General features: G+C 47.0%; 1 protein-coding gene across 4 annotated transcripts in view; it reads left to right on the forward strand.

Annotated features, from left to right (window-relative positions):
- LOC149371043 (DNA damage-regulated autophagy modulator protein 1-like) overlaps positions 1-12,886 on the forward strand; it is a 115,513-nt gene that overhangs the window by 87,485 nt on the left and 15,142 nt on the right. For all 4 annotated transcript variants that reach the window (XM_089564411.1, XM_089564413.1, XM_089564420.1 and 1 more), the window contains 3 exons: positions 7,406-7,473; positions 8,768-8,940; positions 10,951-11,125. In XM_089564411.1, the coding sequence (XP_089420537.1) occupies positions 7,406-7,473; positions 8,768-8,940; positions 10,951-11,125 (416 nt within the window). The remainder of the gene's footprint in view (positions 1-7,405; positions 7,474-8,767; positions 8,941-10,950; positions 11,126-12,886) is intronic.

Below are 12,886 nucleotides of genomic sequence, written 5' to 3' on the forward strand. Positions count from 1 at the left end.
CTCCACTACGGTGTCCCTCATAGTCTTAGTCGCTTTGGGACGTTAAACCCCAATAACCCAAACAAAACCAACCACAACTGACGGAGTCGCTAGCGTGCTATCAGTGACGGCGTAACGCACATATTTTTCTTCCTCATATATAAGTTCAATTAACTATTTTAACAGGGCATTAAAATAGCCGCAGCTCTTTAAAAGTATGTGGAAGGAGTCTTCTAAATATTTAAGAGAAATTTGGGCTAGTTGGTGTGAGACCGCAGAAAGATACAGCGAGGGAGGTTTTTTTTTCTGTACTTTGGGTGTTGTGTCGCTGTATTTAAGCAAACGCGCATTCTTCCAATAAACCAGTGGCGAGAACGGTGCGTGTCCTGTCTTCTTTTTCTCTGTGCCTCGTTTAGTTTGCGCCCACGTATTTCCATCATGAGGGTGGCAAAGAACGTTCGAGAAAAGGGTGCGAGAACCCAGCAGCAGTAACAACAAAAAACAGCACAACAAAAGCAACAAAATGCGTGGTGTGGATCCCTGCACGAGTGACAGGCCTTCTGAAATGGCCTGCCTCGAAGAACGTCACCTAAGCAAGTCACTGTCGAGAAAATTCAATGGCGCGCAGGTCGATATCTTTACTTTGTTCAGTCGTTTTGAGTCTTTGGCAGCAGGCTGTAAGCCGAGGCTTTGGTAACCCTGTGATGAGAAAACAGCTTTTTTTGGGGATGCGAATGAGGTGTACCTTTAGTAAAGTGTTCTTAAACCAAACCTGCAGGAAATATTCTGCGCAAGAAAATAGCGCGTTTGTTTTCCTTACCAGCCATGAACCAGACTGTTCTTTTTTGTTATTATTCGCTGCGATTTCAAGTCTAGCTGCCAGGAAATGTGTGTACACTTTGCCACACGTCTCTGGCTGCGATATGTCATCTCAGCATTTGAGACAGGCGTGAAAGCTGTCAGCAACTTATCACGTTGCTGCCTCAAGTGAGGTAAATGCGCAGTTCCTACTGCTATCACTCATCAGAAAAGGACTCTGATGTGTAAAGACACCACTTTTATCACTGACATGTTTACGGTGAGCTTAGTGCAGATATTTCGGGATGTGGTGCTTCGTGGTAAGATTAGAAAGTTCGTTCTCTGATTGTGTGTTTGCGCATAATGAGTACAAGGTCAAGGAAAGTGAAGAATGAGGCATAGTGAATGCGTTTTTCTCTTATTGTGCCCATAAAGGCCTGTTCCCAAGACAATTATCATATCAGTGCTCGCGAGGACGCCCAAAAACATGTCCAGAAAAGGCACGGACAAGACCGCTCCAAGGATTGAAGGTAGGGGGCTCCGGTAGCACAGTCGCTTCGCACATTCAAATGCGCACTCTGTTCTCATGGTACAACCTGAATTTAACTTGAAGACATGACGATAGCGCTTGTTTTTCGCCGGCCGCTTTTTTTTAGAAGCATCCACAGTGCCCATGCTTGTGCGCTGCCACAAAGTTACGCGAAAATCGTGGTCTCAGCAAAAAATAGGAACTCCCAGGCCTTTTCCTCTTGTCATAGCGAAGGGCGAAATCGTGAAGCAGTGCGAAATAATGATTGATACGTTGCTTTATTAAATTTCGTCGTGAATTAACGCAGGCGATGCCACACTTTAATGAATTTTTGAAAGATGCGGAAGAAATGAGATTGACATGCTTAGCTGCAGCGCCAACATTGACCACCAAGCGTCCGCCTTTTAATATGGCGAGAAGGCAGCGGTGACTACAGGTAATAGGTAATTTTTTAGATAAATTTCATTCTGTGTCTGACTCAGTAAGTTCTGTAATGTTTCTAAAAAAAGCGTTTTCGTAACCTTAACGTTGTTTTCCTTGACTTCAACCTCCTTTTTAACTGCGAACTGTTAAATCTTCTAGATTCTGGCAGATGACACTCCTACAACACCCTCATCCCACGGCTTCCGTGCTCTTAATCCTCCAGCCATTATGCTTACATCTACCGAGGCGCCAACCAGTGGCAAAAACAGCACGCACTTCCTCTCGGCATGACGAACTTGTTGACACATCCCGTGATACCCGGCCCGCTCGCGCAAACAGACGCGGCGCATCGTCATCGGGAACCACGCGGCGTCATGTCTGCAGCGGCACGGCATGCATGCCCAAGTGACCTAGCGGCACTTCCGCGGAACAAGGACACGGTCAGGAAAGAGGAGAATCATGTGACGATGTGCACAGGGAAGGGGAAAGAAAGAGGAAAATGTAAGTGCAGTGCAAGGTGGAGATGAGCCGACGGCCCCGCTAGTTTGTCTTTCACTGCCCGTGGCAAACTTCCGCGTAATAACTCGGCTAGTGGCATCTCTGCAAGGAGCAGGGCCCCACCAGCGATCCCTCTCCGTGTGAGGCGCGAGGCATGTTTTAAACATGCTCTCAAGCGACACGTACTACGCACGCGGCAGCAGCGACAACTCGTGCCGTCGACGGTGCGCGATTGCACGCGTGAGCGGCGCAACGTAGCCACGCATTCGCGTCGTGCGCGAGACTGGGTTTCGCGCCTTATCGCTTTTGTTTTTGTGTGTATCTATTTGTTCGTCGCTGTTGCTTTGTTTACCTGGCCCGCCCGCACGATATGCTTCGGGGTGGTTAATTGACAAACGTCGAGCTCAGGTGCGGACGGATGCTGCAAGCGTTGAGGTCGCAGATTGCCGCGGAACCCGGTGGAAAGAACCATAGTCCGCACTCAACCGGCGGGAACCGGAGAGCTGATCTCCGCCTAGCTCGCACTTTGCTATTGTTGCAATGCAAAACGAAATGTGTCAGGCAAGAACGCTGCGCTAGGGGGAGTTCAATTACGAAGGCTGTCGTTGACGTCATATCCTAACTTCAGTGAGGTGGGAACCGTGCCCTTCTTCTCGGGTCACGTGCTGTCAAAGAGCTGGCGTGTTTTGCTATTCCCGAGCGCGGGAAAGCACGTGGAGGTTAGCCCTGGAATCAGCGAAAGAGTTTTGTCAATGGAAGGGCTTTGTGCAGGCAAGCGCGGAAGCAAACAAAACAGACACGCTGTGGCAATCGACTTGCGCACGGATTTGCTGGCTTGCGCTGGATTTGACACATGATGATGAGAAATGCGTTTGAGCCCCCGTGAAGCGCCTCCCGAATAGGAAAAGCTGGCTGTGCCACATGAAATATTTGTTTTTAAGAGATTAAACAGTTAGTCGTGCTTTATTACCACGATTTTAAAGAGCTTTGTCAATATGACCAGAAAGAATAGCCCCTCCTTCACTGCTGTTTCATTGCTGCTTTCAACCAGCAAGAATTCAAAACAGGGTGTCCTACATTTAGTGACCATGAAAAGGTTTTTATTTTGCTGCATATTAGAGTGGCCGTAATAAGCTGTGCTCGCATAAAACATCCCATGTTGCTTGAAGTACGGGGCACCGGGTGCATAGTCAAAACGAGAGGGGCACTTTTTCACAATATTTCGCGCCGCCGCGGTGGCTCAGCGGTTATGGTGCTCGGCTGCTGACCCGAAAGACGCGGGTTCGATCCCGGCCGCGGCGGTTGAATTTCTTTGGAGGAGAAATTCTAGAGGCCCGTGTACTGTGCGATGTCAGTGCACGTTAAAGAACCCCAGGTGGTCGAAATTTCCGGAGCCCTCCACTACGGCGTCTCTCATAGCCTTAGTCGCTTTGGGACGTTAAACCCCATAAAACCAAAACCAAACAATATTTCGCATTCGGAAGAAAGTATTACCGCGGCAACACAACATGCTGTCTACGCTTTTCAAAGCAACCGCAGAATATTTACTATGTTTTTGTCCTTTGATTTTTCCTCGAAAAAACAGCGGGGGTTTTCAAACATAGCACTGGATATGCACTGCCACAAGAAGTGTTTTGATTATATAGAAGATGCGAAGTTTGGGTCTACCTAAAATGTGGGCGTATAATGACGCCCCCGTTGAGAACAAAATATCCGAGCAGTTGATAAGGTGATTCGAATCAAACGGAGGCTTTGACCTCACGAGTGCCCTTCGTGCGCCTTTATACCGAGTGCTGTACGCTGTTCGTGACGTGGCGAACTTCTTCATTTTCTCTTTGTGTTACACTATTGTACAAACGTACTGTGTACGCACGCTTCACTCAGAACGCCTAACCATGGATCACTACTGGCTAGCATGCATGTAACTTGTTAACGTCGTTACGGCGCTTTTAACTCTGCTGTAGTCGAAGCCTTACTGATCTGTAATGGTAATATATCATTGAAGTTAACTGTCCAGAACTAATTGGGAAAAAAAGGTCTTGTTCAACATGACCGTTAGTAGCCAAAGGGCTGCTACCGCAGTGTACAGCTACCAAAACTGTTTACCTCAAGAAAAAATCCGTTGAAGGACAATTTCAAAAGTGTGATGGTATTTTGGAAGCCAAGGAAAACAAAATGAAGCTTTTTCGTGGTGGTAACTTAAACTACATCACCAAGCCGAATTTTATTGTATCCTGAGTTTGAAGGACGAGATTATAAAGCTTGGAAGGGTAGGGTCGCCGGGGATGGCTTACGGCTTTCCTAAAGTTGAGTCTAATTGGTGGAGCATTCGTTACTACATAAACATTACAAAAAACCGGCCTGCGACAAAGATGATGATAATTACGGGGTTTATAATACAGGCTGTCGGCGATCGCTCGAAAACTATAGAAAACAAGAGATGTTTGCAGAAACTTCACAGTTGAAGAAAAATTCGTCCCTGTCCGGGGTTTAAATACGGGACCACCGCCTCACCGAAGCAGTCTCTACCGAATCAGCTAACCGGGACGGCTAGCATACGATAAGCCGAGAGCGAATTTATCGACAAGTCAAAGTGGGAACGGTGTTGATCCAATCCCCGCAAGGTGTGTTAAATTTTCAATAAAGGAGTAATTACTCCTTATCGTCAATATAATTTTTGTTCAGTTACGAAGTTTCTGTGTAACCTATTTTCTTTATTAGCTGTATGGCTGGTTTTGGGTAGATGGTAGTGAGTAATTACTCACTTTTCATAAAATTGAAAGCGATATACAAAAAAGCAGGGCTTGTGCAGGGAACAGGGAACGACACATTATAGTCCACTACTGGCATATATGCGTAGCGCAACAAATGTTCTCCACAGAACATCGGAGTTATGCACCTCCTGCTGCGCAGCAGTAGAACGCCAGCACGGCCTATGGCGTTCCGCTGCTCTGCACGAGGTCCTGGCTGCCGTGAGTGGGCCACTGTGCTGCAACCCGTTGTAGGCGAAGAATGAAATGTCGGCGTGCTGAAATTTTAAGGCATTTTAGAGAACCCTTGGTGGTCGAATATGTTTGCAAGCCGTGCACAGCGCCGTCCGCTGTCTCTGGGACGAAGGAATTTGATGACGTATTGCCTGTTGCCTTTTATGTATTTATTGTAGGCCCTTATCTCGACCCGTAAATTCTTCCGTCTCGTTCAATGTATTGTTGTACACTTAGCAGCACGGCTGAATGCTGAATTAGCGTGTTGAAGTTCATGGCGAAACTATGTCGGTCATCACTGATTCACGATAATGGGCGTGCTACCTTGGCTGTGTTAGTTGCCTTGAAGAAATAGGCCCCTGTCGTCAGTGCGCGCGGGCGCAAAGGAGCTAGCCGCAAGCGATATATGAACGAAATGCGGCTTTGATAGGGACGCGACGCGCGATAAAATCAGTCGCGCCTGTAATGAGAATGGTCTGTCGCCGACCTTCTCGGCATACTAGTAGGGGCCCGCAATGCATTTAATCATGCTTGCGTTGTCAAATCGCCATCGATGTATGCGTCGTGGGTCACCGGTGGGTGACGTCATGTATTCCTGCTGTGCGGCACGAATACCGAGCGGCACAACGAGGTCGTGGGACGGCTCAGATTTTTCATAGAGCCTGCGAGAAACACACCTCAGGTTGCTATTGCCATCTCCTGTCGGTTCCAATAAGTTGACTTCGCCGGAGGCTCACTGGTGGGTCACGGCGCATCCGTAAAATAAGAGTGGCCTACCGGTGGGCCACGACGCACAGCGATTAAGGCCCCGAAAATATCTGCTGCAGTGAACGTGTTAATCGTATTGTTAACTGCGGAGCTACAAACGCTGCGGATATTAGGTGTAGGTATCTTTTTGTGCATCAGACATTTCTGTGGGGGCCGCCGCGGTGGCTCAGTGGCTATGGTGCTCGGCTGCTGTCCCGAAAGACGCGGGTTCGATCCCGGCCGCGGCGGTTGAATTTCTTTGGAGGAGAGATTCGAGGCCCGTGTACTGTGCGATGTCAGTGCACGTTAAAGAACCCCAGGTGGTCGAAATTTCCGGAGCCCTCTACTACGGCGTCTCTCATAGCCTTAGTCGCTTTGGGACGTTAAACCCCATAAACCAACCAACCAACCATTTCTGTGGGGTCAAAGTTCAGTGCGCAGCCCCTTGTGTTTCCTATTCGACTTCGGCAGCTTGCGGAAATGTAAGGAGCGGCCCGTGCTACAAATACAAGCCATAAAAAAAAATTCACCCGGCGTTTATTCTTTTGGTAATGTGAATTTCAGCGACGGCCGGTGGGGTGCGAAATGTTCACTCAAACCGCAGTGTTTAATAACTATGGACCGTGGAGTGGGATGTCTGTTGCGTTTGTGCCACTGCACTCGCGTCAACCCCATGGGTAGCTTTAACGAAGGTCTTTTGTTACGAGTGTTGGAGTAGTTTGGTGCAGTAGCCAGTAATGGCACGTGAGGTGTGCAGGTAGGTGTAGGGTGTGCTTGCGACACGCACGGTATCCAATTCATTCATGCAAGGCGGGCATCCAGCGTGAGAGGGTGTGTAGAGGGGAGGCAGAACGTGGGCAGCACCGACGACGACATGATGCCGCCAAACGTACCTTATAGAGCTGTAGTAAAACTGATAACTGACCGTGGAAGCTGCGCGCAGACTATGAAAGAAATCGCCACTTAGTTGCATCTTTCTCTTAGGTCCTATGTCGTGCGCTGCAATTCATTACTCAGCAGGGCAACGCGTAGAGCGAATGGTTGGTTTGTAAGGGGTTCGCCATTACTGTACCTCTTCTGAACAGAACCTTCTGAATATCTTTTAGAAACAGCAGCTGGTGAATTGGGCACTTCGCCTAATAGCCGTCGAATTTTCATTCCGTCTCTTCGCTCTGCGTCAGACAGCGATTGTTGCGCAGTCCGTGCAAACATTTGCTGGTAACGATTTATAAGCCTCTGCTACAGACCAGTTACTTGCATCACTGTTCACATTTCGGTCGACTCGAGCTATCTTTCATAAGGCTACACTCATCATTACATCCACATTATTGTTCTTGCCCACAACCATCATTGCTCGTTCTTAATGCCGCGTTAGTTTTTGGTCAAGTGCTTTCACGTGTATCCGGTTTATTAGTATCTGTCGTAACTCCACACATTCTTCTTCCAGCGATGCAGGCGGAGACCCTCCCCAGAGTAGCATCTTCTGTTTTTCCATGATCTTGGTAGCGCTATGCTGTAAGTATATTTCTTACGGAGTGCATGCTTTTCTGATGTCATTATACAGAATACACTGAAAGTAGTGCGACACAGATATCCATGTTCTAACCTTCCGCACTAGTATGTAATGAAGTTGATATGCATCTCGACATATCAAGGCCCAGTGGGAAAATTTGACGCAGTGATGAAGGTAAAAACGTTGACTTCACAGACACTGACAGTGGCGACACGGCAGTTGAAAGCATGCGGTGGGGCACATGGTCCTTGACTGCTACACTGCTGGCATATTGTTGACTTAGTCATTAACACATGCAATAGAAGCACTTTGCAGTATACTTGGGCGTTTTCAGCGTGTTCGAGCTTCCATCAAAGTATAATGCTTTGCTATTTAGTTGTGCACAAAATGCATGCACTGTGTCTTAAGGGTGCACAGAAGAGGAATCTGAACTCGTCTTTTTGCCTCGGGAACTTGATCTACACGCTCCGAGCGTTCTTAGAAACTTCGAATTATTGCCCTGTGCGATCGATTTTCCTCATTTAAATTAGATTAACGTCCGGCTCCCGCTTTCTTTTTTTTTTTTTAATTCCCCGCAGGCGGTGGGAGGAGTCGACCAACGCATGGAGTGCCTTTCAGGCAGTCGCGTGGCGACTTTGTTTTCGTTTTTATTTTGTTTTTAGGTTTCCGTTAATAGATAGATCTAGTCAGACTACATAGCTGCAAATAAGGCCCACGGAAATAAAAATACGCGTGGACTCTTTGCTTTCGCCGATCACTACGTATCACACCGCCGATGGCAGAGCGACAAACCGCTACGGGGCTGGTTGAAAGACTCCTTCCATCGTCTGCGGGGAATTCGAAAAAAAGAAAGGCGGGAGCTTGGAAGTTTAATCGGACTTAAATTAGGGAAATCGGCCGCATAGGGCAAGTTCGAAGTTTCTTAAGAACTCTCGGAACGTGAGTATTGGGTTCCGGCAGGAAAAATACGAGTTCAGATTCCTCTTCAGTGCACCTTTAAGCCTTCCCTTTGAGTCAGTCCGCAAAACTCAAATCGAGTTACTCTCGCGAAAGCTGACGCAATGTTTCACAAGTAGTAAGGTTTTATCGTACATGGGTTTTACCGCTCATGGGTTTTACCGCTCATGGGTTTTACTGCTCATGGGTTTTACCGTCCTGTTGCCCCTTGGGCAAACCTATGTCAGTTTTTTTGTTTATTTCGCTTATTTACTTAAGGCAAACAAAGTACTCCGAATTGTTCATATTAATAATGAATGCGTGGGTGATTCCAACGATGGTGCTTCCTGCCCCTTGCAGTTTTGGTCGGCTGCTGCATATGCTACCTCATCATGGTGGTGATGAATACGTCTCAAAATACCCTCGTGAAATGGCTGAGTCGTCTCATCCCGTTGGCCGGACTCGGCTGTTCGGCGGGTATGGTGCTGCTGGCCATCAACCCCGTCGGTGCCGTGCGCAGGGACGGCACCTGGGTGAGTTCCAGCGAGTGCGAGCCTTCAGTGCTCGGTCAGTCACAAGTCACGCCGATGTGCAGACTTAATCCGTTGTTTCCAGGCTGAAATTTATTTTCCCCATCATCAATCATCATCCTAACTACGTACAATCATGATGATGATGCGAAGGCGAAGAAGAAACACTATTCTCATGAAGGGCGCACCTTTAAGTCCTTCCGGTTTTAAATTCTAACTACTGCATCTTTCAGAGGTGCAAGTACTCTAACTAACCATTTGCCTAAAGTTACTAGAGCTCTTGTAAAGCCAACCGCCAAGTGGTTGCGAAACCTACTTAATTATTAAATTCACCCCAATAAAAGCTATTTGTTGTGAATGAGGAATTGATATCCTAGAGTTACAACGCGATCATCAGCTCGAAGTGCCTAAAAATCCCTAAAGTTGACCTTTTTTCACTTAGTTCCCTCTGAAACACACTCTGACTTCTCGATCTAATATGCTGGAAGGCGATAGCCCTCTCTCCATTACCGTGTAGGTTAGGCACACGGTCCAAGATGCGCACTTAAGTGGGACGTTTCATAATGGCGTTTAAAATTAAGTGCTGTCTGTCTACTACCCACGCAATACAGCTTGAATGTTTCGAAAGCCTTGTGTTTAGGATGAATGATTTTTCAAGGACCGGGAAGACCTCCCTCGTGGCCACATGAACTGATGGGCAGCGCACTCTGATGGACCGCGTTATGCTGGAGGGGAAGGCCAGAGGGCTCATTGACTGAGGAGCCCTGCCGGGAAGCTTTTAATCTTTTTTTTAATAAATAAAGTATATCCTCCTCCTCCTCGAGGAATGATGGACGCTTAAGCAAGGTTAACGAAGCCTCTTATTTTGAGCCAGAAGTTTCTGCATTCCATTAAATGCGAGTAAATCAATGTGGGTAATGCATCGAATGTCAGCAGAACCTGCAGCATGAGACGCAAGCTAATCTTACAATAGTGTGCTTTGTGGGAGTAACGTAATTCGTACGGGGCGTAGGCATCTGCGCCTTTGAAACACGCCGCCTGAAAGAATCTTAAAACAAATAATTTACAAGAGAAGTTCCTAAATGACTACTAGGCGCTGCATTATGTGTAATGTACGATGCCTCTTATTATTAAAAAAAAAATTCAGCATGCGGGAAACTCCTGAAGGAAATGACTGTTGCGATTTTCTTTTCTTTCATAACTGTCTGCAGACACTTCTCGTTTTGTTCCTAAAAAGCTCAAAACGTGTTTACTATTAGTTCCTCCAGTTTGCCCCGTATTGTCCTGGCGTTGAAAACGTCGGATATTATGAATTTACAGTACTTCATCACTAATATCGGCATTTCATAAATAAAAAAAGTTGACTGCAGGCTAACTGAATTTAGTAAATCATGATTATTTGCGAATCTGTACTTAATATACAAAACTTCGCGCAAATGGGCAAGCGCATACAATGAACTTAGAGCAAAATACAAAACTCCTGCACCATCTGCCTATGTAACGGTAGCGGCTATAGAAATTTTAGGTTCCTTTACCGCAAGGGTTAGCTTTTGCACAAATTCCTTTCAGCAACCCATTTGCATCTCTCGTACCTCAAACTTTGGCCTTGCTTTCACATGTATATTGAAAGAGCCCGTTCCTGCAATTAGGTTGTGCGAGCAGATTCGAAAATTATTCAAACTCACACACTGCATCACAAGAGATACGGCGGGTGTGGAAGCTATTTTTTATGTGAGCTTTTTTCTTTCCCACTGTTTCCCATAAGTGAACATCTGCGTACCTTTGCAATATCTCTTTCAAATATTTCTTGCAAATCGCAGTTAGTGGTTTCTTACTTGGTTCTCGTAATACTCGGTTTCGAAAATTCACTCTGCATGAACATGCTGAAACTGTCGTCTCGTGCTTTAATGTGATTAGCAGACGCGGTCGCTGTCAAGGCACTGACTCCGACAACGTCTAATAATCATTCCGCCTGCTGTCCTCTCCACCCCTCGCGTTCCCTCTCCCGCGCAGCTTCTTCCGATATTTCTGCCACACATCATCGGCGCCGTGGGAATGTTTGCCAGCGGCATCAGCCTCATGTGGATCTTGGCCCTGTGCAACTACATCCTCGACTACGGTGCCTGGAAGACATCCTTCTACGTGCGCTGCCTCATAGCCACCGTGGGGGTCATTTCGGGAATCACAAGTAAGAACAATGTGGCTATTCAATTCCTCCGGATTTTTGTCCACAAGTGACCCAGACCTTCTCTTGTGTGCGGTTTGACATAAAAAACACATCGTTTTCGAAATGTAGTCCGCACGCCAAATGTTTGCCTTGCGAGGACAAACATTTTCTTTGCAGGTGTTCGAACGCTGCTTGTTCATCAGTTTGAAGTAGACATCTGACGTATGGCAGGTTGCTTATGAGAGTTCTTTCACGTATATGATCAGTGCAAAGCACGGTTCTGTTTAGAGCGAAAGCTGTACTCCTCGCGTACAAAGCTGAAGGTCATGTGGCTATGAAATTTGACCTTCAAACCAGGAGGAGCAGAGGCTTGGCTCTGACGTCATGCCACGTGACTCGCTGCTCATCGCCACAGCTGCGTAGGCGGAGCCGACAGCACTCTTGCAAAAGCCGGTTCGCAGTATAAGTAGTTGCTGCCGGGCTAGTTTGTTCATCATCAAAATATATATAAAAGCGTGTGGTGTGCGCTTACCTTAACAGAGCTTCCGCTCTTCTTACTAGGTTCAGCCAGGTGAAACCACACTTATTTGTATTTCCTCTTTAGAGCATCGAAAGCCTGTCTCATTCTTTTTTTTTATTCTGGAGTACCGATGACAACGACGAAATGGCTCAAGACAGGGAATCGCGTCCATCCTTAAAAATCAATAATTACAAATACCCACAAAATAGTCGAGCATTAACGGTTACAGAAACGTGCGATGAAGTAATAAAGCTTGACAGCCTATTTATATCTTTTCTATAGACTGTTTTCTGTCACAGCTTTTTGGATACCTGGACATGACAGGCCACCTCCAAGCGTGAACGCAAAGCAAGCCACCTTCTCAAAGTCCTCCTTGCAGCAAAGCTCCCGTTTGCAACATATTTTCTTCATTCCAAAAGATGCTAACCACCATTAAAATTTAAGGAAACGAACAAAATATTGAGTGATTCGATTTCTTTTGTCTCGTTTTTGCGATCTGTGTCCCATTGTACTCGTAGAAAGTTGCCGAAAGCAGGAGAAAACACCGCACGCTCTATTGGCGGGCACGGAACGCTGAGAGGCAGCACAGTTCAAGCGCAAACTGACGCGAACTACGGAAGAGAAAAAGAGCACAGATGGCGTTAAACTGCAAGGAAAAGGCTGCAAATGCATAGAAACGAAGCGGAAAGCACAGATACGTGTCGTGTGCCACATGCGCTTTTTCTCTTCACTACCAGGTTCTAGTCTATAAAACCTTGATTCTGGTGTGGTAACTCGCGCCACTAGAGACTAGTGTTAAACATTGTCAGCTCTTCTCCTTCCTTTTTTTTTTTCCAACGTGGGCAAACTTAGTCGAGGGCTTCTACAAAACGAACGTTGAACAGGCCCGTCGTACGGCCGGCGTCCCTGATATACTCTCTGCGTTAGGAGTTGATTGCGGTGACCTTTATGTATGCCGCTCGAAACGTCCTGTTTTCATTGTTTTCTCCTCTCAAGGAATCACGCGTTCCGTCTAACACCAGCGTTTACCTGCACTTTAACCTTGAGGAAACAATACAAATCAGACGACGTTAGCCTCCCGCTGTGCCGCCGCTCGTTATGCCACGTTATGCAAACTCAACCACGAGCGGGGCTGAACGCTGCCCAAGGACCAGTTCACTTCCGCCTCGTTTGCTGCTCGCGGTGAGAATTCCGCTCCTTCTCAGCACTAGCAGTGGCTTCCCATTGTGCTTCTCTGTCGGTTAGCGCCGCTGTCGCCGTCC

This window comes from Amblyomma mixtum, chromosome 1 (assembly GCF_055824585.1).
Source record: "Amblyomma mixtum isolate Tamu chromosome 1, ASM5582458v1, whole genome shotgun sequence".
Lineage (NCBI taxonomy): Eukaryota > Metazoa > Arthropoda > Arachnida > Ixodida > Ixodidae > Amblyomma > Amblyomma mixtum.